The following is a 26,587-nucleotide window of genomic DNA, read 5'->3' as shown; positions in this document are numbered from 1 at the left end:
TTTGCTTAAGAGATTTGGTTGTAAAGGATGAAAATATGGGAGAAAGAGGCTTAAGAGGAAATATAACATATGCTATAACAGGACATTATATAATATCTAGATGTAACTATAAACTATGTACTGTGGTGTAACAGGAATGAAACATTTTGGGATTCAGGGTGTATAAAATATAATCAATATTACTGATTTTAACATCATTATGCACATAATAATGTAATAAATCTTTTTTTATTATCTTTTTTTTTAGGCTTTAATAAATCTACATTTATATTAATTAATTAATTTATTATATAAGTCTCTATATATTAGGTATTTCTGACAGTATGAACACTAATCCGGAATGATAATGCTCAGTGAATGGTTTTCAGCAAGCATATCTGCAGCAAGTAGGCTAGATGGCAGCATCAGCCAGCATCACGCTTTACTACGATGAATTCATGTGTCATCTTTTTAGATACGTGAAACATCAGATCTACTGGCACAGATTGAACAGCGTTGTTTTACTTTATTTTTGTTAGAAACAAACAATTTTATCTATTTATCTATTTATTTATTTATTTATTTATTTATTTATTTATTTATTTATTTATTTATTTATTTATTTTAAAAAAAACAACAACACACATTTGTTCATACCGTATATAAAGGTTACATTCAGTCATCTTTATTGTTTAACTTTCTAATGAATTGATCTCTGTTGTAACTTTTGTAACCCTGTACCCTCTAATGACTGCAGGCTCAAAGTCACAAAATGCCTTGTGGAATGCTATAACAGCAGGCATTGGGATCAGGGACAAAGACAAGAGAGGGATATTAATTGACCCACGCAGCCCTGAGGAGATCCTTGCTGATGATCTGCCTGCTGTGGACAGTTCTGATGCCATGGAGAAGACTGCAATCAGGTTTGGAAGATGTTACAGACTTTTATTCTTCATTTTTTCCTTTCTCATCAAAACACAGCTCTTTGACCCTAAATCTATTCATTGCTTTGACACATCAGATTTAATATGAAAATAAGCTTTTCAGAACACACATCTGGTGTTTGTGAATGCTGTCTCTTTAAACAGGGTCAAACTAAAAGAATAAAAAGCCTGTCCACTTTGCTTTGACGAAAACGCTGTTGTGGGTCAATGGACATACTACATTGAACATGCTAGGATTATAGCAATCGAAATGAACTCCCCAAATGTTTGTGTGTGTGAACGCCTCTTTGTGAGTGCTTAGAGCTTAGAGGAACAGCTGGCAGGTGTTGATTGGAGGGTATTGACTGAACAGATCAATGAGACTTTAAGTCCATATGAGCATGAACCTATTGTTGTGTATGTTCTATGATAAAATGTTGTCATTGTTTTTCTCACAATTTCACTAGATATTTTGTGTTATTTTAGGTATATACCGACAACAACTAAATGCTATACATTGAAACCAAAAAATTCAGGCATTTAATACATTACTACTGTGCATCATGTACAGACAATTACCCTGGGCTGTCAAGTGTCACGCATTGAGCGTGACAGTCACGCATTTTGGTCTTTTGTCACGCCCTCCCGCCACACATTGTATTTGTCACACAGAAAAGCGTACTATATATCATATATTTAATATGCCGCAGCGCCCAAAATGTATCAGTCCACACCGTTGTCTCTATGGAACCGGTCAGGAATCAAGCGCGTCTCCCCTGGAGTTCTTAGTCGAGCCTGACATTTATCAGCCAATCAAAAAAAAAGAGGCTACACAATATCCAATCAGAAAATAGCAGAAAATCTGGATAAGATTTAACACAACAACCAATGAAAAAAGCATATTCCTGGAATTGTTCAGCATTTCCAGTTCACCCACAGAGAAAAGCACTGGAGCTGCGAGCATCACTTTGAGCACAGAGTAAGTCATGATTTCCTGTTTTAATGTTACAACAAATTCACAACAATGACATTTTGACTGCTGTTAGAGAATGTTTCCCAGATAATCAGCATGAGTTTTTCATGAGTGTCTGTAACTTAGCCAACAGTTTTACAGCCTGTTCACTGACAACACCTGCTCAGAACAAGTAGTCTAAGCCAGTGCTTCTCAAACTTTATGCCATTTTATAAAATAATGAATTTATCATAAATTAAATCTTAGAAAAATAAGGCTACTAACCACCAGCACTACATTGTATAATTTAATATGTTTTGTTTGGTTCAAATATTAAGTTTTGGAATTTTTTATGTCAATTTTTTTGTTTTATTTTTTATATGTGTGTGTGGGGGTGTGTGGGGGAAAGACATATTTAAAATATATCACTGTTGCCTGTCTTCAAAACTTGAGAGCCCTGATTACCTGTGTTTGGCTATCCATGTAACTTTCTTTATGTAAAGAATGCCTTATTCAAGGCATATTGTACATATTAGTCCTACACACACAAACACACCACATGCGTGTAAACAACATAACATGAAGCTATTTTCATGTTACACTGCATCACATTACACAAGGCAACACAGTCATTTCCATTAAAAATATAAATACAATACCGTGTAAAAGATGTAAAAACACTAGTTATTCTAGTTTCACATGTATTTTGCAAGAATATCAAGTACTGTGTATCAGGTACTGTGTATCCCAGCTATAAGTACACGGGAACAGTCTAATGCTAACAGACATTAGCAACTCGTTAAAAAGTCATTTTACTCAATGCCATAGCTTTTTTCAGAGAACAAATGAATAATTAAGATTTTTTTTTATAACATTTTCCCTTAAATGCCCAGCAGACAGGGATAATACATCTGTACCATTAGAATATACAGTATAAACTGGTGCATTGTGTAACATGCAGTATCTTAATATTGTTGAACACTGCCGAAATATTTCTTCAGTCCTACTTACTGATGTTGTCTGAGAGTCTCTGTGTATTATGTCAGTTGTTGTTACCTTTTATGACTTTTATTTTTGGTAAAAAACCAGTACTCAGACTAATGGATGCTGTCTGTCTAGAGCTATGCTGCTATACAAACAAACCTACAGCACAAGCTGGTGTTTCTCAGCATGGGAATAGTGTTTTTAATTGTCTTCATGCCCCTCAAGCCGGGACATTCCATGTCCCATTCACAGTGTTTAGTTAGTACAGCCTCAGTAAATGTTCCTAGATGTTATCTTGATCCATTTCTGACTCAGAGTGCCCAGACCTCAAAGGTATTTGTCTCTATATTCCAAACTCTGTCATCATTTAACTCTACGCTTACATTCCAGAGTCAGCAAGACAACATTAGATAATTCTTCCTTTGAATATTTATGCCAAAACACCTTCTAGTATGAAATATCTAAAGGGATCTCCAGTAAACTCCAGATGGCTGACAGTGTCTTGACTTATTTTAAGTTTTAGTTTGCAGAGCTAGCCTGCTATAGTTCTAGATATTGTGATAGTATCAGTGTTTTGCTTTTCATTATATATCACCTTTAATGTTTAAGTGCCATTAAAAACTAAACTAAAATTGTATTTATTGCGTGCGTTGATGTCGGTATCTGTGGATTGATATTTAAATGCTGCACATAAATTGGCTCTCTGTATTTCTGTCACTAAAATATGCTTTAAAAGCTTAATTATTTTTCATGACCTTTAACAAAATTTCTGGTGATTAGAAAACACTTTCTTCAAAGAAAATGACGTCTTCATGTTTATTTGCTTGTACTTGAGCTTGTGTGCTTGATTATGTATGAAATTTTGATTATATATGAAAATTAGGAATAACATTTGGGAGAAAAAAAACATACTTATCATACCAGGATTGAGAACACCTTTGCACACCTAACAGAATTTTAAGTTGTTTGTTATCTATGCTCTTTGATCAGCAGAGAGTGAACAATAAATATAATGATGAGGCTGAATGTATGGCACTGTCCTGAACGCATAGTCCTCTCTCTCATCCATGCTGAAACAACAGAGAGAAAGCAAGAGTTGAGTTTTTAGTTGTCTAGTCTTGAAATATTGCTAGCCCAGCTACGTACCAAGCCATTGTTTGTTGCCTATTGTCCTGTTGACTATTGCCTGTTTATTAGATTTCTTTTGTTTGTGTCTTGTGATTTTGTAACTTTGGCCTCGCTAACTGCTCTTCCTGGTCTTAAACTTTCTCCCAGTGTTTCTCTAATGTAATTTTCCCTGCAGTTTTCGATAGTTTTCTCTTTTTTTGGAAATACTGTAAACCTCATACTGTATGGATTCTACTCTGACTGCTACTGTGAGTTTATCACAGTAAGGTGGAACTTCAAGTGCCCCTTAAAATATAATGCAGACATGTCTGTTTTTTCTGCTCTCAATTATTTAAATCTTTTCATTTCTATGTCGTGTTACATTGTTTTATAGACAGCAGCTACAATTACTCATTTTGTTGAATTTGGATTGTGCTTCTGAGAATATGTGCAAATCTACTTTATGAAAATAATAAAATTTCCCAATTTAATACTGGCTGTTTGAATTGTATAACTTTATAATTCATACCACATTAAATTTGCTATCATTTCAAGTTGCTGAAAGGAAGAGGGAAATCATTTTGTGAGAAGCTTGAATTTCCCATAACACATATAGTATCAGTCTCTCTCTGGAACTTTTTACACATGTAATGCAGTTCTTTTTTAGCAGGCAGCAGTGGATGGTCCAGGGGGAATCTCATCATCAATCAGTCTAAGTGAGACAGTAAAGGGGTACACACAAGAGACGGGTTTCTGCATGTCTGCAACACAATAGCATTAGTTCTGACGTCAATGTGCCACTCGGCTTGCTATAAATACCCAACCATAAACAGCGCTCCACTGAACTCTATAATGTTCTATTAGCACTTCATTGTGCATGTGGAGGCACTTGTGAAGGGACGCTGGGGAGCAGGCCATCCTTACTAAAAAGCAGTACAGTTAATGTGAAAGGAGGAAGAGTGGTTATTTTTGTAGGTGAGAGGGCTAAGCCTTGTTAGCCTTTCATTGATACTACAAGCTATGCTGCAAAGAGAGAAAGAAAGGCGAAGTCAAAGGTGATACATTGTCCCTGTTTACTCCTCTCTCTTTCACAACATGACATGTCTGCGCATAAAGTCGAAAATTATTTACACAGTAAAAGCATCTCAGTGAGAACATACACAAATGTCACACCAACAGGGACCCAAAGCTTGACTTTCAACAAAATGAAAAGATAGAAGAGGCTATCAGGGGCTCTGGGATTTTACTCCAACACACTAGTAAGAGTTTAGACAGTGAGTATGAGAGGCAGCTCACAGAAAAAAAAAACATTGTAAAGATGAAGACTGTACCATGGGATTGCATTCATGAAGACATTGTCAGGGAGCCAGGCGACCTTTCTCAGAGTGTCTATATAAGAATGGTGATATCACACTGCAGTTACTGCGATTCACTGCAACAGAAAACAGAAATCTCTTAATAATGCAAAGCAGACCTTTAAATTAAGGTATCAAATCAAATTTATATGTATATTCAAATCAAATGTATACCCATTTATATGTATTAAATGTATACAGTAGGAACTTTTACATTTAAGCATAGAGAGATTCTTAATGCAATTCAAACTCAATAAACATGTCATACAGGTCATACTATAATATAGAAGATTAAAATAAATGAGGCTCAAAGAAAATAAGGTACTTCAACACCTTTGGTGTGAACTGCAAAATGTGGTACAAAGAATATTGTCTTGGTAACTTTCCTCTACAGATGATATGAAACATCTGCTCCTCCAAATGGCAAGTTATTATTATGAAATATTAAGACCTTATCTAAAAATTATAAATGGTAGACCCATCATGACCTTTGGGTTGACCATTCTGTGTAATAGGACAATTTCACAGAAGGTTACACTCACTGTTGTCAACTGCACAGAAGATCTCAATTTCTGAAAAAGACCTTTCTTTATACGTAAAAGGAATTTTATTTTATTTCATTGATTATTTTTAAGTTGAATTACAATGACATTTATTTTCACCATTTTAGATTGCTCTGAATAGAAATCTTTCCTTTCCTAGAATTCTTTACGCATAGTAAACCCACAGCTCTTTCTCTTGTTGTGTTGCAATGCAACTGTGGCTTCTGTATGTAAAGTCAGCTGTGATGCATTTGGCTGTCTGTAGCTTTTAGGAAACAGCATCTCTTCTTGCCTCTTCTAGAGTGGATGTATGGGTTGTTGCCTGAAGGTTTCTATGGCATGCTTCTTTTGGCATTTCTGCTTCATATAAGCCAGAAGGGCTAGTGCAATTTGTGTGTTCTTTGAGATAACACTGCTTTGCTGTTGCAGAATTCATAAAGTATATTAGAAGTATTGGCCATGCAGACAGATGTTGCCGTCTTGAGATAAGACACTGGTTACTGTCTTGCAATGCATGCAATCTAGAAAAAAATAAAAAGGAAATGAAGAAATATATACAAACCCATCTCTAATGTATATGGAAATACTCACAACAGCATGGTGACAGAATAGAGTCAGAATAATCTTTCATTAGGTTTTGTCTGTCATTACCAGGCACTTACTCCTGCAGATAGCTCTCTTTGCTAACTTATGGATGATATGACCTTTGCTTTTCCTCCCCACTTCCCAATCTGAAGCACTCAAATCTTCAACAGAGATTCACACAGGTGGGCGTAGCATTCTCATTTCACCCAAATGGCTTGGCGTTAATGTGCTTGCTCTCTATGGCTTTTCTCTTGATTATCGTCTCTCTCTTAGCGGAACCTTTTGCCAGCTCTCTGATAGGACTGTGGCAGACCAGGTTTATTTTAGTGGAGAAACCTAATTTTCCAGTTGACTGCCACCACCCTGGGAAAAATGAGCAGAGGGAAAGCAGAGGTTTGGATTGAGTGAGCATCTAAAGGCCAGGCCTACTCTCAGGGACAGAGTATGAAGCCAGTCCAAGCTTAGCCAATATAGTGAACTGGCTGGGTTTTGAGTGTGGATTTAAGCCAAGTTGAGCACACATAAAACAGATTACAGGGGATTATACTAATAGACCTCTTCTATGCTCTTTAGAGTGTTGGGATTATGGTAGAAATTGCATAAGTCAATGATATAATGATGTTACCTTAATACACTGTGTATTTAACATTTTCCTAAAAGTGATAGTGTATAACACTTGGGCTGTGCATAATAACAGTAATTCTTTGTGCTTCCATTTGATTGTCAGATGGGATATACAGAATCTTATGAATGAGATTGGAATTTAATAAAACTAATACTTTATACTGAAAATGCAAATACTATACAGACCTAAGTAATTGTTAGTACTGCGTGTGAGTATGTATTTGTAACACACTGAAACTGACAAATATATATATATATATATATATATATATATATATATATATATATATATATATATATATATATATATATATATATTTGTCAGTGTCAGTGTATGTGTATATATATATATATATATATATATATATATATATATATATATTTGTACTGTATGTAAAACATTGGGTGGCAATATCCTGCTTGACTTCTTGTTATTCAATGATGAATTGTGCTACAGTGTTCTTAGATACACCGTTATAAACATCCTGTTAAAGCGCAGCACTATTGCTCACTGAATAATCACTAGCCTGAACAATGACCTCAATTCAAGATCAGTCTGGTTTTCCTTTTTACTCTAGATCCATCCAGTTTAGGTCCAGAATTAATGTGTGTGTGTGTGTGTGTGTGTGTGTGTGTGTGTGTGTGTGTGTGTGTGTGTGTGTGTGTGTGTGTGTGTGTGTGTCAGTGCGCATTCTTTTTTCATGGTTTGCACAATTGAGCATTCAATGTGTTTTTTCTCTCACCACTGGTTGAAAATCAAAAATCGATTCCCTGGCTTTTTGGAGTTGTACTCAGGCTCACAGTACATTTAGCTATAATGATGATCAGAGAAGAATAATTGATCTTCTTAAATGTAATGTCATCATGTTTGCATTGCATGTACTGAGAACTGGAGTAAATCTGTCCTATTTAAACACACGTATACACACATATGAGCCAAGACCTGATTCCCATTCTAAGCATTTCCTCTGAACTGGCACTCAATTACTTTGGTGATACGGTAGATTCCCTGTGAAAACACGGTCTCATTAGCATGACTGCCAAGGTCTTTCAAAGGTGGAGAAAGATAATTCATGATTCAAATGAACAAGGACAAGGTGTCCTCGTCAACAAACACCTCTCTATTGAACAAACATACCAGTGGGGGTTTATCACTGAACACATCATCTATTGACAGGCACAAGACAAGCAAGGACATTCACGTAGCAGCAGCCTGAAAGAAATAGCATGGTGCTTAATACAGAGGTGGATATACATCGGGCGAGTGCTACAGTAGATACAGCATTCAATTACTGAGGAGAGGAAACTGCTCACACGAGTCCATGAGATCATGTGGAAAGAACTATTTTACTTGTAACTATGAGCTACATGGCCTTTAGGGTCTGTTGTGTTCTTGTCATTTGTCTCTCTCACTAGTACTTATTTTAAGAGACATCCACAGCTGTAGGGTTGACTATCAGATGTGGAATAAGCAGATTAGCACAGTCCAGATTATACACTTTCCATTTTAGGGTAGTATTGGCCTGATGCGATGTTCCTCATCTCACCATGGATTTTTGTGCTTTTGCTACTGAGTGGTTTAATATGAAATAGTCATTGTAACTAGTAGATAAACTGATTACATTTTGGTATTGAACCAAACACTGTCAAGGTTACAGCAAGGTCAAATGGCTGCAACAGATTCTCTTCAGTAGCTTCCTTCATGATGAAATGTATGTCTGTTTTACTGCACTAGACTTTGTGGTGGTTTACCTGATGGTATTTACTTGTTTTTGTCTTTCATGTGTTATTCCTTAAATATACAGTACATTTAAATGTTTTCTCTCCAACAGTGATTAATGCAACATTATTCATGTGTACACTGTTTGGTCTTCCATTTGTGCATCTTCATTAACCGCTTTATTCTGGCCAGCACCATGGTAGGTCCATGAACACAGGGTGAAGGTGGGAAAATACCCTGGATAGTACACCAGTCCAGTTTAGTTTACCATGTATGAACATATATTCATACACACATACAACTAAGTGTAGCCTAGCGTAGACATTCCATCCACAGGTATGGGTGGAAATTAGAGAATTCAGGAAAAGCCTACACAAACAAAGCAAGAAATGCAAGATAGTTGAACTGTAGACTAAACTGGGAAATGTGGAGCTCTTAGGTGGAAATTTTGCACCATCATGACTAGGTTGTTTTATTTCATTAAATCTCTAATCTTTAATTATTTTTGCTGTTTAATAAACAAAATGATGAAACAATCTGTAAAAAGTTCAGTATGTAACTCCATCATGGTACATTAGTATCAGAAGATGAAGCCTTTATTGTTGTCACATATACATTTTAGCACAGTGAAATTCTTTCTTCTCATATTCCAATTTTTGTAAATTGGGGTCAGAGCGCAGGGTCAGCCAATTGTTACTGTTGATATATTACAGATGTATATACAAGAGTTTAGCAGTAGCAGTGCTGTTTCATTTGAAATATCCAAAAAGAATCTGATTTAAGATCAAATATTAGCTGGAAATTTAGCTACACTAAATATTGATACTGTATCTTTTTGTTATTGAAAAATATAAATGCCCTGGCGGCCCATTATACCAGGCATCCCTGACTATGCGTATTGTTTTTGCTTTGCTTTGTCTAATGAGTTTTCAATAAGAATGATGATTAGCACACAAATAACATGATATGACAACTACATTATCTCATAGACTGCCAGCAGAGGTGTCAAAACTGTAATGTTCCGCTAAACCTTTTTTTGAAAGTCCAAATTCTGCACGGTGGGGGAAAATAGATTTATATTAAAGTTTTTTTTCCTGTGTTTGCTTCTAAAAACATTTGATTTGAGCCTTATTTATCTCCAGTTAACCTAAATGAGCTTGGCTATGCTCTGCTAAGTCTGTCAACAGGGATGTCAGTCATCCGTGAAAATTCAAACCACTGAAAGGCACACAGTGAAATGAGGGCAATTAATCACTTGTTAGAGATATCAACATCCTTTCTTTTCTAGGCTTTGTTCATCATCTAATTATTTTGTAAAGGGGACCCCAGAGAGTATTCAGTTCCCCTGACCTGCACACAAAGGAGACAAGACGTTGTAGGGTTTAGAACGAGAGAGGAAGTTTGTCACTCAATATGCTCCTGCTCTTTTTAGACATCCAAACCATGCAGCTCTGAGCTGTCTGCTGCCATTCGGATAGGATTAAAAATTCAATAATACATGAGCCTGCTGGATGGTAATTAGCTTGTCCAGTTGTTTTTTTTACTCTTACCTTTAGATTCTATCATTCCCTCAGGGTGGCATTGGTAAGAGAAGCAGAGGAGAAGCAGACTGGGCTTTATCGTTATTCAAAATCTTAGTGAAACATAATATAATCACCTACTAGTTCCAGTGCCTGATATTTGGTAGAAACAGTTGTTTCTTTCCTTTTTAAATGTTTGCTGGTCTTTATTTCTTTAGCTTTAAAAACACAGGAAATCCATACTGCAGTAGTAATGTTCTTTTCTTGTTGTTGTGCTCTTTTTGAAAGTTCCTACATGTATAGTCTGAAGTTATTGTGATTATTTCTTTCATAGTGTGGAAAGGTAGACATATGGTGTGTACTGTAATCGTGTTGCTGTTTATTCTGGTAACATAATAGATTATTTTTGCAATAGTAGTGTTTGGTTTTGAGTTACAGAGCAATATAAATTGTGAAATGAACAGGGTAGAGCATCGATTTCTGAATAGGCAGAGCAGTGACTGCTAGATTAAATATGCTATTGCTGTTTATTAATTATGCACAATGGCTGTATTTCTTTTGTACCCACCCCCGCATATCTATGTATGTGAATAAGTCATGCAGGGGTTATACATAGATGGGAAGATATCCAAGCACCATTCAGCTGAAATTCCCTCTATAGGCTGGATTGATAAGACTATTGGACTGGTCAGCATCTGGCATCCTCTCACAGGAAGTACTTCTGGTACAGATGAGCTCTGTTTTCTTGAGTCTCTCTCTCTCTCTCTCTCTGTGTGTGTGTGTGTGTGTGTGTGTGTGTGTGTGTGTGTGTGTGTGTGTGTGTGTGTGTGTGTGTGTGTGTGTGTGTGTGTGTGTGCATGTGCAGAGAGGTATGTGGACAATGTGACTGTGTCCCCAGCGGGCCACAGAGAAAGAAATAAGGAGAAATAAAAGAAATAAGGTGACAAGCATCTCTCCACTGCTCATTGATTTCATGCTTTTCATTATTAAATTTTTTGTGTGCCTTTCCACATTAAAAATACAGTAGAACTTGCTAATGATAAATGTATTTTAACATGAATTTTGTTCCAGAAATGTTATCAGCAGAATAGACTTCAGATTTTCAAAATATACTGCATGTCATTGTGGTGCTGAATGTACAGTACTATGAAAGATGATTGTAATTTGTTTACCTTATCACAGGTTTCTCACTTTCTCACACATTAATTTGTTTTTGTGTTTGTCTTCACTGAGCAGTTTCTCAGTAAGCAACAAGCTGTATTTTTGTCTGATGACCCATTGCCCATTTTTAAAATACTCATATTATATTGATGTCTGAACATTGGAGAGCCAAGACAGATTTCATCAAAAATCCCATTAAGACATAAACTGGATAAATTGTCAGTGTGAATTTGATCTTTCCAAGCCCCCAAACTAAAATCCTTGAAACAGCACAATTTTATCGATTTGAGCTATTTGGAATTAAGGCCAACTACTTTCTTATTAAGTGCACAGTCCACATTTGCACACAAGCAATTTATGTAGCATTATGTACTTACTCCTGTTTTGTCTCTTGTAGCTCTGTGTTTTGTGTAGCATCATGCTACTAGAGGAACTTTGTTTGATGTGACAGTAAAGGCTTCTTGGATTGAATTGAGTTGCAGAAAGTAAACAAAATAGACTGGCCACAATCTTCATTTTCCATAACGCATGCTGCAAACCATCATGGCTGAAAACCACATGACAGTTTCACCTGCCCATCTTCCCTGGACTTCTGATTGCCTTTGCTTGCTCATTACATTCACTTTATAATAACACACACTTTCACACATGTTGGAAAGTCTTTCCCTAGTTTTTCTAGTGCTGTTGCAAGCCTTATGTTCTGCTAGTTTTTCGCTTTGCAAAGTTTATCCATTGCGTTTTTTGACTATGGAATTGGATTGGTTTTTGGATTGTTTTCTAGTGTGTTTAGTCAAAATCAACCTGCACTTGTATCTGTCTCCACCTATACCTGATAAGCGTTTAATGAGGGAAGTGTTAGCAGCTTCTTCAACTACAGATCTATCAGACAAATTCAAAGTACATTTAGCAGATAGCCTTATACAGAGTGAGAGCCTTTATACAAAGTGTTTTGTAGTCTGAAATGTTCCCTTTTTCTAGTTCAGTAGGTCAGGTCTAGGAATAACGTCATGCTAAACCTGGTTAACAGGGATAGTGCAGCATGAAAATAAATGAAATGAAGTCAGTAGATTTCTTTTTATAAATCTGAATTAATCAGCCAGTATTTATCTAACTTGATAAGGTCTTGATTTTGCTTTGCAAGCAATAGTTGTTTGTGTTAGTATTTAATAATATTATGTTGATTTTTATGAAATTTATATAAGCCCAGGCAACCACAACTGGGCCATCATGTTATTGCCTCAACAAGGTCATCCTATTAAAGCCTTTGTACACTATTGCCCCTTTTATAAAAAAGTGTTAGAACCAGCCCTGCATGGCAGCCATGACTGTGTTGTAGGCTGAAGGTTTCCACTGTCCAGATCCATTTTAGAAGCATATGTTTGAAACCTGGCACATGTCTCCTGTTGTTAATTGAATTGCTCACAGCTCAAGCCCTCGATCCGAATCTCATTTCAATTGCTTTCCCTCAGTCACCCCTTTTTACCCCACAGATACTGCAAGCCACAAGAACTGCACAGACTGAGAGCATGCACATATACACACGCAGATACTAACACTCACCCACACATTCTCTCTGAGAGATGACAGGGTTAATGCTAATCTCCTAAATGAGGAGGAGGAAATGCCATTAAAAGAGTTTTCCATTCCACAGTTAGAAACGGAAAATATTTGTTTGACTTGGATAATTTACAAAAGGTGCTCTCTTGTTCTCTCAAGACATTCCTTCAGCATCATGCTGATCTCTCATACTCAGCTCCTTGTAGTGAAGACACATGGAGGGCAACAGAAAGACTGAGGAAGTAGGGGGATGCAGGGGATGATGGAGATGAAGAAAGTGAGTTGTCTGATGAAAGGGTAGTGAGTTCCTGTGACACTTGAGAGAGAATTGTTCTATTTATTCTTGGTTCACGGTTGTATCCCCACTTTACATGTGCTAATTGAAAAGGCTGAGTCATGCAGAAAAAAGAAAGAAAAAGGGTTGCTTGTGTGTGTGTGTGTGTGTGTGTGTGTGTGTGTGTGTGTGTGTGTGTGTGTGTGTGTGTGTGTGTGTGTGTGTGTGTGTGTGTGTGTGTGTGTGTGTGTGTGTGTGTGTGCATACTTGTGCAAAGGAAGTGGGTGCTTTTTCTTTCGATTATACAGTATGTGACTTTCAGTGCTGCTTTTGCAAAGATTCAGTTCCCTAGTGCAACCATAGAGGCTCTGGGTGCAACAACAGTGTACTTTTTCTGGCTGATTAAAGGTACTATTAGGAGTGTAATCACATGTCTTCTGCCTTTTGTGTGTCTGTCTTAATAAAATAAGGACATACAGGCAGCACCTGTGAAGGTAGTTTAATATACACACTGTTAAGTGCTTGCGGCATTTTGGTGACATACAGAACCATGTTTGAATATTTTTTTTTTATTTCTTCATATGGAGCTTTTATTGTGCTATAAAATCATGCTTCCTTACTTTTACTTTTTCACTATCCTTAAATTTGAAGGAAAAATTATTTTATATGCTAAAGAGAATGGTTAATGAGACATAGTAAAACATTTTTCTCACTTAGTTCCATTAATATCTATAATGCTTCCTCATCGGCATTTGTCATGTCTCTGTCAGTATTCACTGAGATAATCTACTTAATGTAAATCTGAGCATGATGGTCTCATAAATGGTTTAAAATAAACCGTACATTGTGTAATGAGTATATTTGATACAGAATGTAATGAGGGTGCATGTCAATTGTATAATTAATTGCATAATCCAATTCTGAGGTTAAAAAAAAAAAGAAAAAAGAAAAGAAAAAGAAAAAGAAAACACAGACAGAGAAGCTTTACCTTAATCCATGAGCATGGGCGTATTGAACAGGTGGGTTGTGAAAATAATAAATCAAACAAATACATTATACATGCTTTTAGTATAGCTTAGATTTATCCAGCAGGAACAGACCTTGTAAATCCAACATAGGGGTTGAACTACTGAAAGTAATATAGAGGTAACAAGAAACATGTGAAAACAATCAGGGGGAAAAAGAGAATGAGGATGTGGATGAGGCAGGACTAGAAGAGAAACCAAAACAAAACACATAGCTTCTGAAGCACAGCAACAGGGCAGACAGGAACGTGGACTGTCTACAGATGACAGGAAGACTGGAGGTTGGCATAGCTGGGGAGGTGTGGCAACGGGTTCTGATTAAGGCATAGAAGGCACAGTGATGTCAGCTTTAAGTAGACACAGGTTAGTGAAGCTGGGTAGCAAGTAATAAGCAGGGTGGCAGGTCAGGTCAGCTAAGCAGCTTTGAGGACTTGGAAACCAATGGGTCAAAAAATGGTGCCAGAAGAATCAGGAATCCAGATGCCATTTGAACAGCAAAGCCATATGGAGGCGCGGGAAATGCTTATATATATTAATACTTAGCCATAATCTACCAAGGAAATTACAAGTGATAAGAAAAGAGCTCTGAAAGAAAAGAAAACATAAATCAGCCTACTTCACCAAGCAAGAAATTAGTTGCCTGTGCATTTCAAGCAAAACCAGTATGGCAGAGGCTCTGTTCAATGGGAAGATTGCAATAGGCATAATAAACACAGTCAGTCTTCATGATAAGCCAATTAGTGCTCACTGACCTGAACTCATGACAGGAAAACGCACAAGGCGATTCAGCAAAGATGTTCAAATGACAACTTGAAGGAACGCCTCATCATTTTTCAACCATTTCTCTATCCACTGCATCTGTGGCTTATGGGTGAATGCTGGGAAAATCTAATTCAGGAATGTCCAAAAGCTGCTGTAGAGCTCAGTCAATAGCCATATAGTGCACAATGATTACACACCATCATTGCTAGAGAAACAGTCAATCAGTAAATGCAGAGTAGCACATGTCAGATATTCTTGTTCTTGGTATATGCACATACACTTTAGATCCAGTAGATGGAGAAAAAATTGGAATATCCCTTTAAGCATATGGTCTCAGTGATTTTCACTTGTTCCATGGAGTCACTGAGTCAGACACTTTGCTGTGAAGAGTTTGCAGTCCAGAGCTGCAGAGGTAAACCCTCTTGATCCTGGCGACACCAGCAGACTAAAACAGTGCTATCCTCCTCTTCTACTCATCCTTGCCATGGGAACAATTCTGTGAGGAATCTGGATCAGATGGCATAATGTAATGTGTTTTGATTCCCGCCATTAAGATAAAGATTTAAGGTTTCCTGACAGAAGAAAACCATAACAAAGCATGCCACAGAAGTGGGGCCTAACACTTAACACTAATGGAGGGTCTCTATTTCTTGTAACAGTCTTTGAGTCATCACTTTGATATGTCAGGAGCTCAATTTGCTGTCATTATGGAGCTCTTTAGAAATGCTCTTCTTGCCTTAGCCATTTTCTGGAGAGGACTGACTCGCCTTTTTAAGCCCATACACTTTTAAATGTCTAGTTAATATTTTCCTGTAATTATATTATGTCATATTTTGCAAAATCATGGATTATAGCCCAACTGGCATGTTTTGCACTTCTTATTTTAATGTATCTTTTTATTTCATTTATTTTAGTCAAGGTTTTATCATTTTATCAAGGTCATGAATCATCTCCTTCCTCATGTTTTTATCATTATGAATAAAAGAATCCATAAGTTGATGTTGTTGGCTCCAGGCATACAGATTCATGTTGTAGTTTTTAAGTCTCGGTCGCACACATTTACACACGAATGTAAACACAGTCAATAATTTCTACTATTCACTCAGTGTCAGAGTGCTGTGCTTTCTCTCTCTCTCTCTCTCTCTCTCTCTCTCTCTCTCTCTCTCTCTCTCTCTCTCTCTCTCTCTCTCTCTCTCTCTCTCTCTCTCTCTCTCTCTCTCTCTCTCTCTCTCTCTCTCTCTCTGCCAGCCCAAACAGAGTGCTCTGTGCTCAGTGTGCATTGATTGTGTCCTGCTCTGGCAGAAGGCAGGCTGTGGCACAGGCATACACTAGTAACTCATTGATGCATAGATCGTCAGCATTGCTCTAATACTACACCCCCCCTCCTGCTACACCCCCCTCCTTCTCTCTCTCTCTCTGTCTCTCTCTCTCTTCCTCTTTCTGCATTGTGTTCGTCAGAGCAAGCATGGCACTTTACAGCTCTTACTCTCTCTCACTTCACACCTGACCACAGAGCTGGTGACAAATACTCTCTTAGCGTAGCCTGCCGAGGGGGTTGCCTGCCGATACAGAGAGTGAGAGAAAGCGAGTGAGAGAGAGAGAGAGAATGAAGGACAGTCTCCAGCTGTCACTCTGACAGACTTCGGGCTGTAGCCCGCTCATACTTCCACTTTGGAACAACACAACTGCTGGCTCTGTTCTGGTCATCGGATAATCCACGTTCATGTCGTTTTGCCTGGTTGACATTTTTGACATGGAATCACCCACCAAGGAGATTGAGGATTTTGAGAACAATTCTCTGAAGTATTTACAGCCGGAGCAGATAGAGAAGATCTGGCTGAGACTGAGAGGACTGTGAGTACAGATTTTGCACTTTTTTCTGTAGAGATTTATGTGTGTCTCAGTTTTTTCTTTTTTAATGGAACCTTTCAAACTTCAGGCAAATCATACTCATCACCCACTCAATGCATTTTGATTTGTTATAATTACAGTAACAGATGCTTTATTGCATGACGTATGCAAGGGTACTGCATACGTCACTTTAGAGAGGTAAATCTTTTATATGTCTTCCAATTAATCATACACATGGATAATATGTGTATTCAGTACACTGTAGTACTAAGTTGATCTAAACAAAGTTAACTCTATGTTAAGGCTAGCCTGAATTTAACTGCCAAATTTATTCTTAAAAATTAAATTAGACAAAACTCCAGACCAGAATTTAATTATGGTAATTCATGACATATTACAATATCTGCTGATCTCCACAGAAATACAGTCAAATGTAGTCATGTAGTAGAAACGAGCAAAACATAAAATACATTGCCTAGGTTATATGCACTAATGGCAGCTACATGTCTGTTGCATTCTGTTATACTTAAGAAGTTAGAAGGAGTTAATATCAGAATTACACCTGCACACTATTTGAAATCATAAAAGAAACCATAATAAGGATGTATCTAATTTCAACAAGGAAATTTCCAGCCTATGTGTGATTTTCTGTGTTTATGAATGTATGTGTGTATGGGCTGTGTGTGTGTGTGTGTGTGTGTGTGTGTGTGTGCGCGCGTGCGCATGCGTGTGTGTGTGTTTGTGTGTGTGTGTGTGTGTGAGTTTGCACACGCTCTTGTGTCGTGACAGCCTCAAGACTGATCCATGTGTGTTTCCATGTTTCGGGGTAGTATTCTTTTTATCCAGGTGCTTTTATTTGCAATGGTCTATTTGAAAAATAAAGAAATAAATAAATAGAAAAAAAAAATCTACTAAAAATATTATTAATATTACAATATTAATAATTAATTAGCTAATTAGTTCCAACAAAAAGATGAATATAATTTATATTATAATAAATATAAATTATTAGTAAAGTTGGCAGCTTTCCTTCCTTTTAATGAAATTTGAGCGATCCTTTACAGCACCATACGGTTTCCTTGACTTTTTGAAAGCTGGATCTTGCTGCATCATAAATCATTGCGATTTAAAGCATGTTTTTCTATTACTATTTGGCTGTGTTTCACAATTGCAAGGTGCAAGGTTTGTGTGTGTTTTATTTCTCTTTGCCTTTTTTTTAATAGGGATGACTAAAATTTTAATATTTGGTTATGACTAAAAACACTGACTGACTTGCCATAGAAAAACCATTGCTTAGCTTACCCTAGCAAATTCTTTTGCAGCACCAGTCTCCACAGAGCTGTCATTTTTACGTTCACAATCTTGCCGACCCATCAGCAGTGCTATAAAGCCAGGCTAATGCTGATAGAGTGGTAAAATGTAAGCTATCATCCATGTTGCACCAAATTGCGTTTCTCTCCTACATTTGTTGACACCAGCCACAGGACAACAGATAAGCTTAAGGAGGGCAAAGTCATGTTCTGGCTGGCTTTATTTCCTTCCTAAATGCTTTTAATGGGCTAGTTGGTATTTTATGGCCCCATTGGTAATGATTGGAAAAGTGGGTCTGTTGATGACACACAGGGTCACAGTGAAAGCCAGACTGCCATAAGTCTGATGATTGTAGTAATGAGAGAGAAAAGGGGCAGGGATACATATTAAGATCAGTCTAAAGACTGAGGTGTGTGTGTGTGTGTGTGTGTGTGTGTGTGTGTGTGTGTGTGTGTGTGTGTGTGTGTGTGTGTGTGTGTGTGTGTGTGTGTGTGTGTGTGTGTGTGTGTGCATGTGCTAGTGTATGTGTCTTTGTTTGCTTTTAGTATTATAGAGATTAGAAAAGATAAGAAGCTTATCTAGTGTTCTAGTGAGATTTATTTATTTGTTTGTTTGTTTGTTTTAGAATTTTGAAACTGTATATGCATAGATTAATTGAAGTATAGCTTTAGACCTAACAATAAAAGATTATTGATTATTTAGTTTACTTTGAGATAGACATACATTAGTCATCCACTCATTAGTCATAAAGAAACCTGTTAATAAAAAATGTTTAATATATATCTATGGCTACTGAATGTAAAATGTCTTGAGGCTTTTCTTGCCTGTCCCATCCTTTATGTCCTTAAAACCTTGATCAATTCCACAATATAATTAAAAAAAATAAATTTAACAATATTCTCAAATAAATGCCTGCAGTTACTGTGGTGATAGTGAAACTTACTCACTATCGTACTCTTACGTACTGTTCAGATTTTTTTCAAGTCAATAACCAGAACTTTAGTTACATTTTCTTTATAATTTTAATTTCTAATACATTTTATTTTTACAGATAACTAACCATGCTATCTTTAGTAATATGTATACATGCCTTTGTGTTGATGTGAATACTTTCATTTAAAAAAATTGATAAATTTAAAAATTGATTTTTAAATTACCGAATAAGTATAATTTATTGTATTAAATTAAGCAAAGAATTTCATTAGCTTTCATGTCTGATATATAAATTAGCAAGTGACTGCAGTGTCATTATGATAATGCATATGTAATACATGCTGGAGTTTCTCCATATGTCTGCTCGACAGGGCATAATTTATAATTGCTGAGATGAAAAATGGAAAAAAAAAACAAAAAACAAAAAAAAAAAACGTTTAAGTCTAGTTTAATTGCTGTAGTAAAAGAACAGACAAGGCACTCTCTTCTACAGAGCGTTCAGAAATTATTTAGACTACCTTCACTATTTTAGCTTTGTTATCTTACAGCCTGATACTACAATCATTCATTTAAATATTTTTCTTATTAATCTATACTTAGTACCAAATAATGATAGAGTGAAAACAGAATTGTATAAATATTTGAAAATGTATGAAAAAGGAAAAACTGAAATATCACATGTACATGAGTATTCAGACCCTTAGCAACAGACACTTGAAATTTAGCTCAGGTACCCCCATTTCTCTTAATTCATCTCCACCTGTGATAAATTAAATTGATTGGACATGATTTGGTAAGGCACACACCTCTCTATAGAAGGCCTCATAGCTAATAATGCATGTCAGAGCAAAAAACAAGTGATGAGGTCACTGGGGAACTTTCTGTAGAGCTCAGATTCAGGATTGTTGCAAGGCACAGATCTGGGGAAGGCTACAAAAATATTTCTGTTGCACTGAAGATTCCCAAGAGCACATTGGCCCAAATGAAAGAAGTTTGGGATAAATAAAAATTGGTCGGACATAATGGGCTTAGTAAGAGAGGTGACCAAGAACCCAATGGTCACTCTGACTGAGCTCCAGAGATTCTGTTTGGAGATAGATCAAAGTTCCTGAAGGACAACCTGCAGCCCTCAACTAATCTGAGCATTATGGCAGAGTGGCTAGACAGAAGGCTCTCCTCGGTGTAGAATGCATGAAAACCTACTTGGGGTTTGCAAATAAGCACCTGAAAAAGACTGTGAGAACAAAATTCTCTGGTCTGAAATGTTCTGTTCTGAACTGGCTTCGATTTAAAATGAGATGTCTGGAGGAAAGCAGGAACCACTCATAACCTGCTCAATACCATCCCAACAGTGAAGCATGGTGGTGGCAGCATCATGCTGTGGGAGTGCTTTTCAGTAGCAGGGCCTGGGAGTCTGGTCAGGGTACAGAGAAAGCTGAATGGAGCACAGTACAGAGATTTCCTTAATAAAAATCTGTTTTTCAGCACTCAGGACCTCAAACTGGGTAAAAGGTTCACCTTCCAGCATGACAACAACAATTCAATTCAATTCAATTCAAGTTTATTTTTTATAGAGCTTTTTACAATTTTTACAGAACATAAACATAGAATAAAGGGTTATTATAAGAATAATATAAAGATTAATAGAATACAAAATTCAAGATTAATATTAGATAGATTTAGTTCACAATGTGTATGTATACAGTATATCCCCAATGAGCAAGACTGAGGTGACTCAGGCAGCAGTGGCAAGGAAAAACTCCCTTAGATGGTAAGGAAGAAACCTCGAGAGAAACCAGGTTGAACCCATCTTCATATGGGTGACACTGGAGGGTGTGATTATAAATATACAGTCTAACAAATGTTGTATAGATGCAAAAGATCAAACAAGCAAACAGCCAAGACAAACGAGGTGGTTTAGGGACAACTCTGTGAAGGCTGGAATTGCTATCAAAGGTGCTTCAACTAAGTACTGAGTAAAGTGTCTCTAATACTTACGAACCTGTAATATTTAATTTTTTGTTTGTTTGTTTGTTTTAATAGGTTTACAGACATTTCTAGAATTCTGTGAAAATTATGTCATTATGGGATGCTGAGTGTAGATTAATGAGAAAAATGTGAATTTGAACGATTGTATAAGGCTGCAACATAACAAAACTGAAAAAAACAAAAATGGTCTGAATACTTTCTGAGAACCTTGACCTAGTATGTTATATGAGAACCATTTGTCTTGTGTGTTCTTTACTAAAGATAGTCTGTCAGCTACAAACTGCAGGATTCAGCTATACCAAAGTGAATATTGATAAGTAGGAAAACATATCTCAGACTGTTATCACCAAATCTGATGATTCAGGGTTTAATGGAAGGATGTTCAGAAAGGAAGCTGCAATTCAACATTCAAGACCAGTAAAATCCTATAAAATCCCCTGACCTTGCTCCAGCTTATCATTTTACACATCATAGTGAAATAGGGATTGTTTTATGTTTCTTTTCTCCTATTTTTCAGGAGAAAATATAAGAAGACATCACAAAGGTAAGATCTATGCCATTTGAATGGCATCTTTGCGGTGAATGTGATATATCTGTGTAAAGTTCTTTCTGTAAAAAAAAAATCATAATAAATAAACTTTCACATTGCATCATGCTCAGTAAACACAGTTCTTTCCATTTGTATGTGTGAATGTATTACATTCAAATACCAAGTACAGTAACACTGTGTGTTATTTAACCTCTTCACTGTCTGAAAAGAAGAGTTTTTGGATGCCCTCTGTAGTGTCCTGGATGTGTGTGTGTGTGTGTGTGTGTGTGTGTGTGTGTGTGTGTGTGTGTGTGTGTGTGTGTGTGTGTGTGTGTGTGTGTGTGTGTGTGTGTGTGTGTGTGTGTGTGTGTGTGTGTGTGTGTGTGTGTGTGTGTGTGTGTGTGTGTGTGAGTGATTGTATGAGCATGTAGGTGTCTTTGATAAACATAAAGTTATGTCAGACATTTAGGAGGTGGGGGTCTAATGGTTGCCAGCTGGATTATTAGCCTAGCTGATCTGATATCACTGTTGTGTCATCACTGACCTTGGTGTAGGGCTGTCATTCTTTTAACAAATAAAACACACACATACACACACACACACACACACACACACACACACACACACACACACACACACACACACACACACACACACACACACACACACACACACACACACACACACACACACACACACACATACATATATCTCCTTTCATAACATTTCCCAGAAACAAACCATGGAAGTGTTCTGGCCACAGCTGAATGCAATCCAGCCAGTAAGCTGACATGTTGTAGACATAAACAGCCAGCAATAGCTCCTGTATCTCCAGCCCTTCTTTCATGTCTCACTGTTTTATGGGTGTGTATGTGTGTCTGTTGATAAGTGTTTGGTGAGTGTGTAAGAACAATGTGAGGACATCTCTGTGTGTGTATATGAGCATTGACCAATAGCTGTGCAGACACTAATGACAGTATCCATCAGATTTAAGCGCAAATCATCAGACAAATAGAAAAATGAAAAAAAAAAAAAAAAGTTACAAAACCGCAATAATTTGATTATTCTAAATAGTAATAATTAAACCTAATGATTTCATAATAATTTCATTTTCCCCACATGTGCACATAGAAGAGTAGCACACAGGACAACATTGTGCCAAGAGAATAAGTCAGATGAAACACTTTTTTAAGTCCCGGGTGTGTTTGTGTGTGTGACTTTGGTCTCGGAAGGGTTGTTTTATTGCACATAATTATCACTATCAGCCAGGTTTGTTTGGCTTTCTGTTGCATTCACACTTAGATAATGCCCCCTCCCACCCCCGCCAATCCAAATCCTATCCCAATCTCTACTCTTGTCAGTTTCACATACTCGCAAACCTATTGATCTCCTGCTCCCTGAGCTAATAGTGTTGACCAGTGTTGACTCTGCAAATCCAGGCTAGGTCACTTTAATGCAGTTACAGTGATCCAAATGAGATGTTCCATGAACTCTAGCAGTCATCTACTGTATGATGACTCATGCTGTCAGATGAATATTACATTTTTGTCCCAGATTTATGTGCAATCAGTAAGAATTGAGAAGGTGAGGATGCTCAGAGACAGAGAGACAGATTCATTTAAATCTCAATCATATGGGAGATGGAATCACGACGTCTGTAGCTAAAGTGCAGAGCTGTCAGGCTCCTATTGCATCTAAAGTAATCAAGTTCTCAGATGGGCAAATAAATTTACCTAACACCTTATTTTTCTTTTTCATCAGTAGATGCTTCATTAGATTTTTGAAGCATGTGGCAGTCTGTAGTTTTCTACATGGCCTAAACAAGTAAAGTAATGTAAATGATCCCAGAAAGCTCTGCATATGGTTGCTGCATTTTAATCATACCTTACTGTTCATTCTGGAATAACACATGCTTTGTAATGACGTCCTTAGTGTAACACAGCTCCCTGAATTATTCTCCTCTTCCATTATTCTAGGCACCGATACTGCCAATTCGGGTCATGGATGAAACCTATTTTGAAAATGAAAAAGAAAAAGAGAGAGACAAATTATAGTAGTAGTGTTTCCACTTGTTTGTCTCCCTTTGGCTGTTCACTGAATTCTTTGCATTAATTTAAGAGAAAACAGATTCATAATAACTGATTGACTGCGTGCATTCATTCCCTTGAGGACTAAGCTGAAGTTCTGAAAGCCAGGACTTTCTCATATCCACCCTGCTAATATGATCTTATGGGTCTCTGTTTTCGTGTTCCAGTCACATTGCTGTCTCTCTCCACTCTCTTCACTCTCCACTCTTGCTGTTGCACTTTCTTAAGAAAATCTAAGAGCTTTTTACCGTGAACAGTGACTGCACTTGCTTTAGCTGCCTTTTGAATATGTTCTCTACTAACAGAATAGTACCTGAATAGGTTTCTGTAGTACTTCAATATAGTCTCTGAAGAAATTTTTGACTTCTTCCACTGTGTCGAGGACCTCTAGATTCAATTCAGGATTCCTAATTTAACTGACAATTAGGACTTCATTCTAAACCTTGTTGTAGGCTTTGAAAAGGTACATTTGCAGAGACATAACAGAACTGCATAAGTAATATATTCGATCTCAACCCTTATCTTATCAAGTATTAAACTGAGTCATTAAATTGTTGACTTACAGTCAACTCACAACAATTTTTTGGCAAAGCAAATCACTAAAAGAACAAAGCTTTTACTGATTCGACTTGAAATTCTTGGTCAGTTCACGTGCAAGAATTTACCGTCATTTTATCAAAACATTTTTTAGCTACCAGAGATAAAGTATTTTAATTGGTGTCATACGGTTTTTAATTGAACTAGCCATCATGAGGGTTTCAGCTTTCAGCTCTCTGGCACGGATGTTTTTCACTACTTGTCTCTTGACCCAAACTCATTTTCAAGCTATTGAGAAACGGCTCACAGAGTGCATGGTGGATTTAATGGCCATCAGTGTGGCCTTTTCTGATAATCTAATTAGGGCTGGCTGCCCAGTTGGAGGCAGCTCATATTCACACAGCCATAGCAGACCCCCCGAACCCTGTCGTTGGCTCAATCTGTTTTTCACACATGGCGTAATAAATGTGACTCAAACAGAATGCCCTCCAGATGGGTTTTGTTTACATGCCCTCGTTGGCTTTTAATTATATTTCTCCCGCCTTTCTTTTTAACCTTTTGGCTCTGCATTTCTAGGTATCCTAATCCAGATCTAACTGAATGGTGAATACGTATTTCACTGATTTGCTACAGTGGTTCTCAGTGTAGAACAGATAAATATTTAGTGTCTGCTCTCAAAGAGCAAATTCCTTTTACACGTCTGTATGGACTGCAGTGTCTTATCTTTAGACCATAACATCACAACTATGACCTAGCACCTTGTATGGTGTTTTATGAGTGCTATTTTCTGTGCTTTCAGAATGCCTAGAGTTGAGACATCTTGCCTTGTCTTGCCTCTCCACTGACTGATTTTCGCTTCTTAATTGATTACTTCACACCCAGTGAATCACAGTCTACACATCTGATAATTAAATGAGATAATTACTCAGGCAAACCTGATGTATTTACCCAGTGATTGCACCTCACAACTTGACTTTTTCTCCCTAGTGCACCCATGGTTCTGTTTTTTGTGTGAGAGGAATGTAAAGAAGGACATATCAGGCAGCAACGTAGAGTTTCTTCACACTGACATTGTCATTCATGCATCGTTTCTTCCACTTGTTTCTACCGTAAACGGATCACGAACTCTGCATGCATCCCATAATTGCCAGGGGCTAGTGGGAATTAAAAATTGTGATGTTTGTGAAGACAGTTCTTTCTGATCTCTTCCTCTTCTCTCCTGTTTGCCTTCTTTGCCTGCAGAAACAGAGAGAGCATAAATGACTTTACGTTTATCTCATAGTGCAGGGAGCACCGGCAGATTGGCCCAGACCTCTTCGCTCTCCCTAGGTGCTTTGTGAACAAGCAGACTAAGCTTTCTGTTTGTTAAGATTTCTGTTACATGTCTAGGTGTGTAGACCTTGAAATAATAGCATGTCAATGTCAAGGCCAATGAAGAACAGAACAGGTTATCACATAAGGCTCCACATCAAAATTTGGAACTGAAAACTCATTTTTGGTCAGTACAGTACTGACTTATTTTCCATCCATTCATCCATCCATTGTCTCTTTGTTGTTTTTTTAATCAGGGTAAGGGGTGAACCTGGATAAAAAGAACAAGGAAGGATTATCCTTGGATGGGCTCCCAACCGATCGCAGGGCACAATTAAACACAGACTCACATACTATGTACCATTTAGAAATGGCAGTTATGTTACAACACATGTCTTTGGATTGTGGAGGAAACCAGAGTACTCAAAGGAAATCCTTGACACATGGGAAGAACTTTCAAACTCAAATGGGTGCGAGGAGGCAAATTTTCTAACCAGTAAGCCACTGTGCCTCCCCTGAAATATTATGAAGATTATATGTAAAAAAAAAAATATGGTTTGCATATACCATTTATCCTATGTTTTAAATGTGATGCTAATGTTTTCTTGCAATATTTTTTTTTTAGAATATTGTATCTCTAAACATATATCTACTTTTATAGACCATCTTTGTGCGTGTCTCTTGCTGTCTTGCCAAAAATGTAATACTATCCAGGACCCTGGTCAACAATGCAGATATCTAGAGGAAATACAAACTTAGCTTAACCTTCTCTCAGCTCAAATATTGCTGGGGGAAACAGCAGCATGTTTTCTGGGGGAGGTAGGAACTTTCAGCAATGAAAAAGTGCAGCAGCTCGGCAAAACTAACCCAGCTGGACTGGATTTGGCCACAGCTGACTGATCATACACAATACTGCACATCAAGGGTCCAGGTCGTGGGAGCGCAGCAGGGGCAATGTGAAAATATTTT

At 37.2% G+C, this 26,587-nt stretch overlaps 1 protein-coding gene across 9 annotated transcripts in view; it reads left to right on the top strand.

The window, feature by feature from the left end:
- The first annotated feature begins 767 nt into the window (after positions 1 to 767).
- Positions 768 to 26,587, top strand: part of pde1ca (phosphodiesterase 1C, calmodulin-dependent a) — a 60,443-nt gene continuing 34,623 nt past the window's right edge. For 2 of the 9 annotated variants that reach the window (XM_027149551.2, XM_027149552.2), the window contains exons 1-2: positions 16,417 to 16,924; positions 21,672 to 21,698. In XM_027149551.2, coding sequence (XP_027005352.2) covers positions 16,794 to 16,924; positions 21,672 to 21,698 — 158 coding nt within the window. In that variant the 5' untranslated portion in view covers positions 16,417 to 16,793. Of the gene's footprint in view, positions 903 to 16,409; positions 16,925 to 21,671; positions 21,699 to 26,587 lie in introns of those variants that run through there. The other 7 variants (XM_027149548.2, XM_027149550.2, XM_027149549.2 and 4 more) reach the window with 7 other exon arrangements.

This window comes from Tachysurus fulvidraco, chromosome 3, assembly GCF_022655615.1.
Source record: "Tachysurus fulvidraco isolate hzauxx_2018 chromosome 3, HZAU_PFXX_2.0, whole genome shotgun sequence".
Taxonomy (NCBI): Eukaryota; Metazoa; Chordata; class Actinopteri; order Siluriformes; family Bagridae; genus Tachysurus; species Tachysurus fulvidraco.
This window is presented reverse-complemented; position numbering and strand designations above follow the sequence as displayed.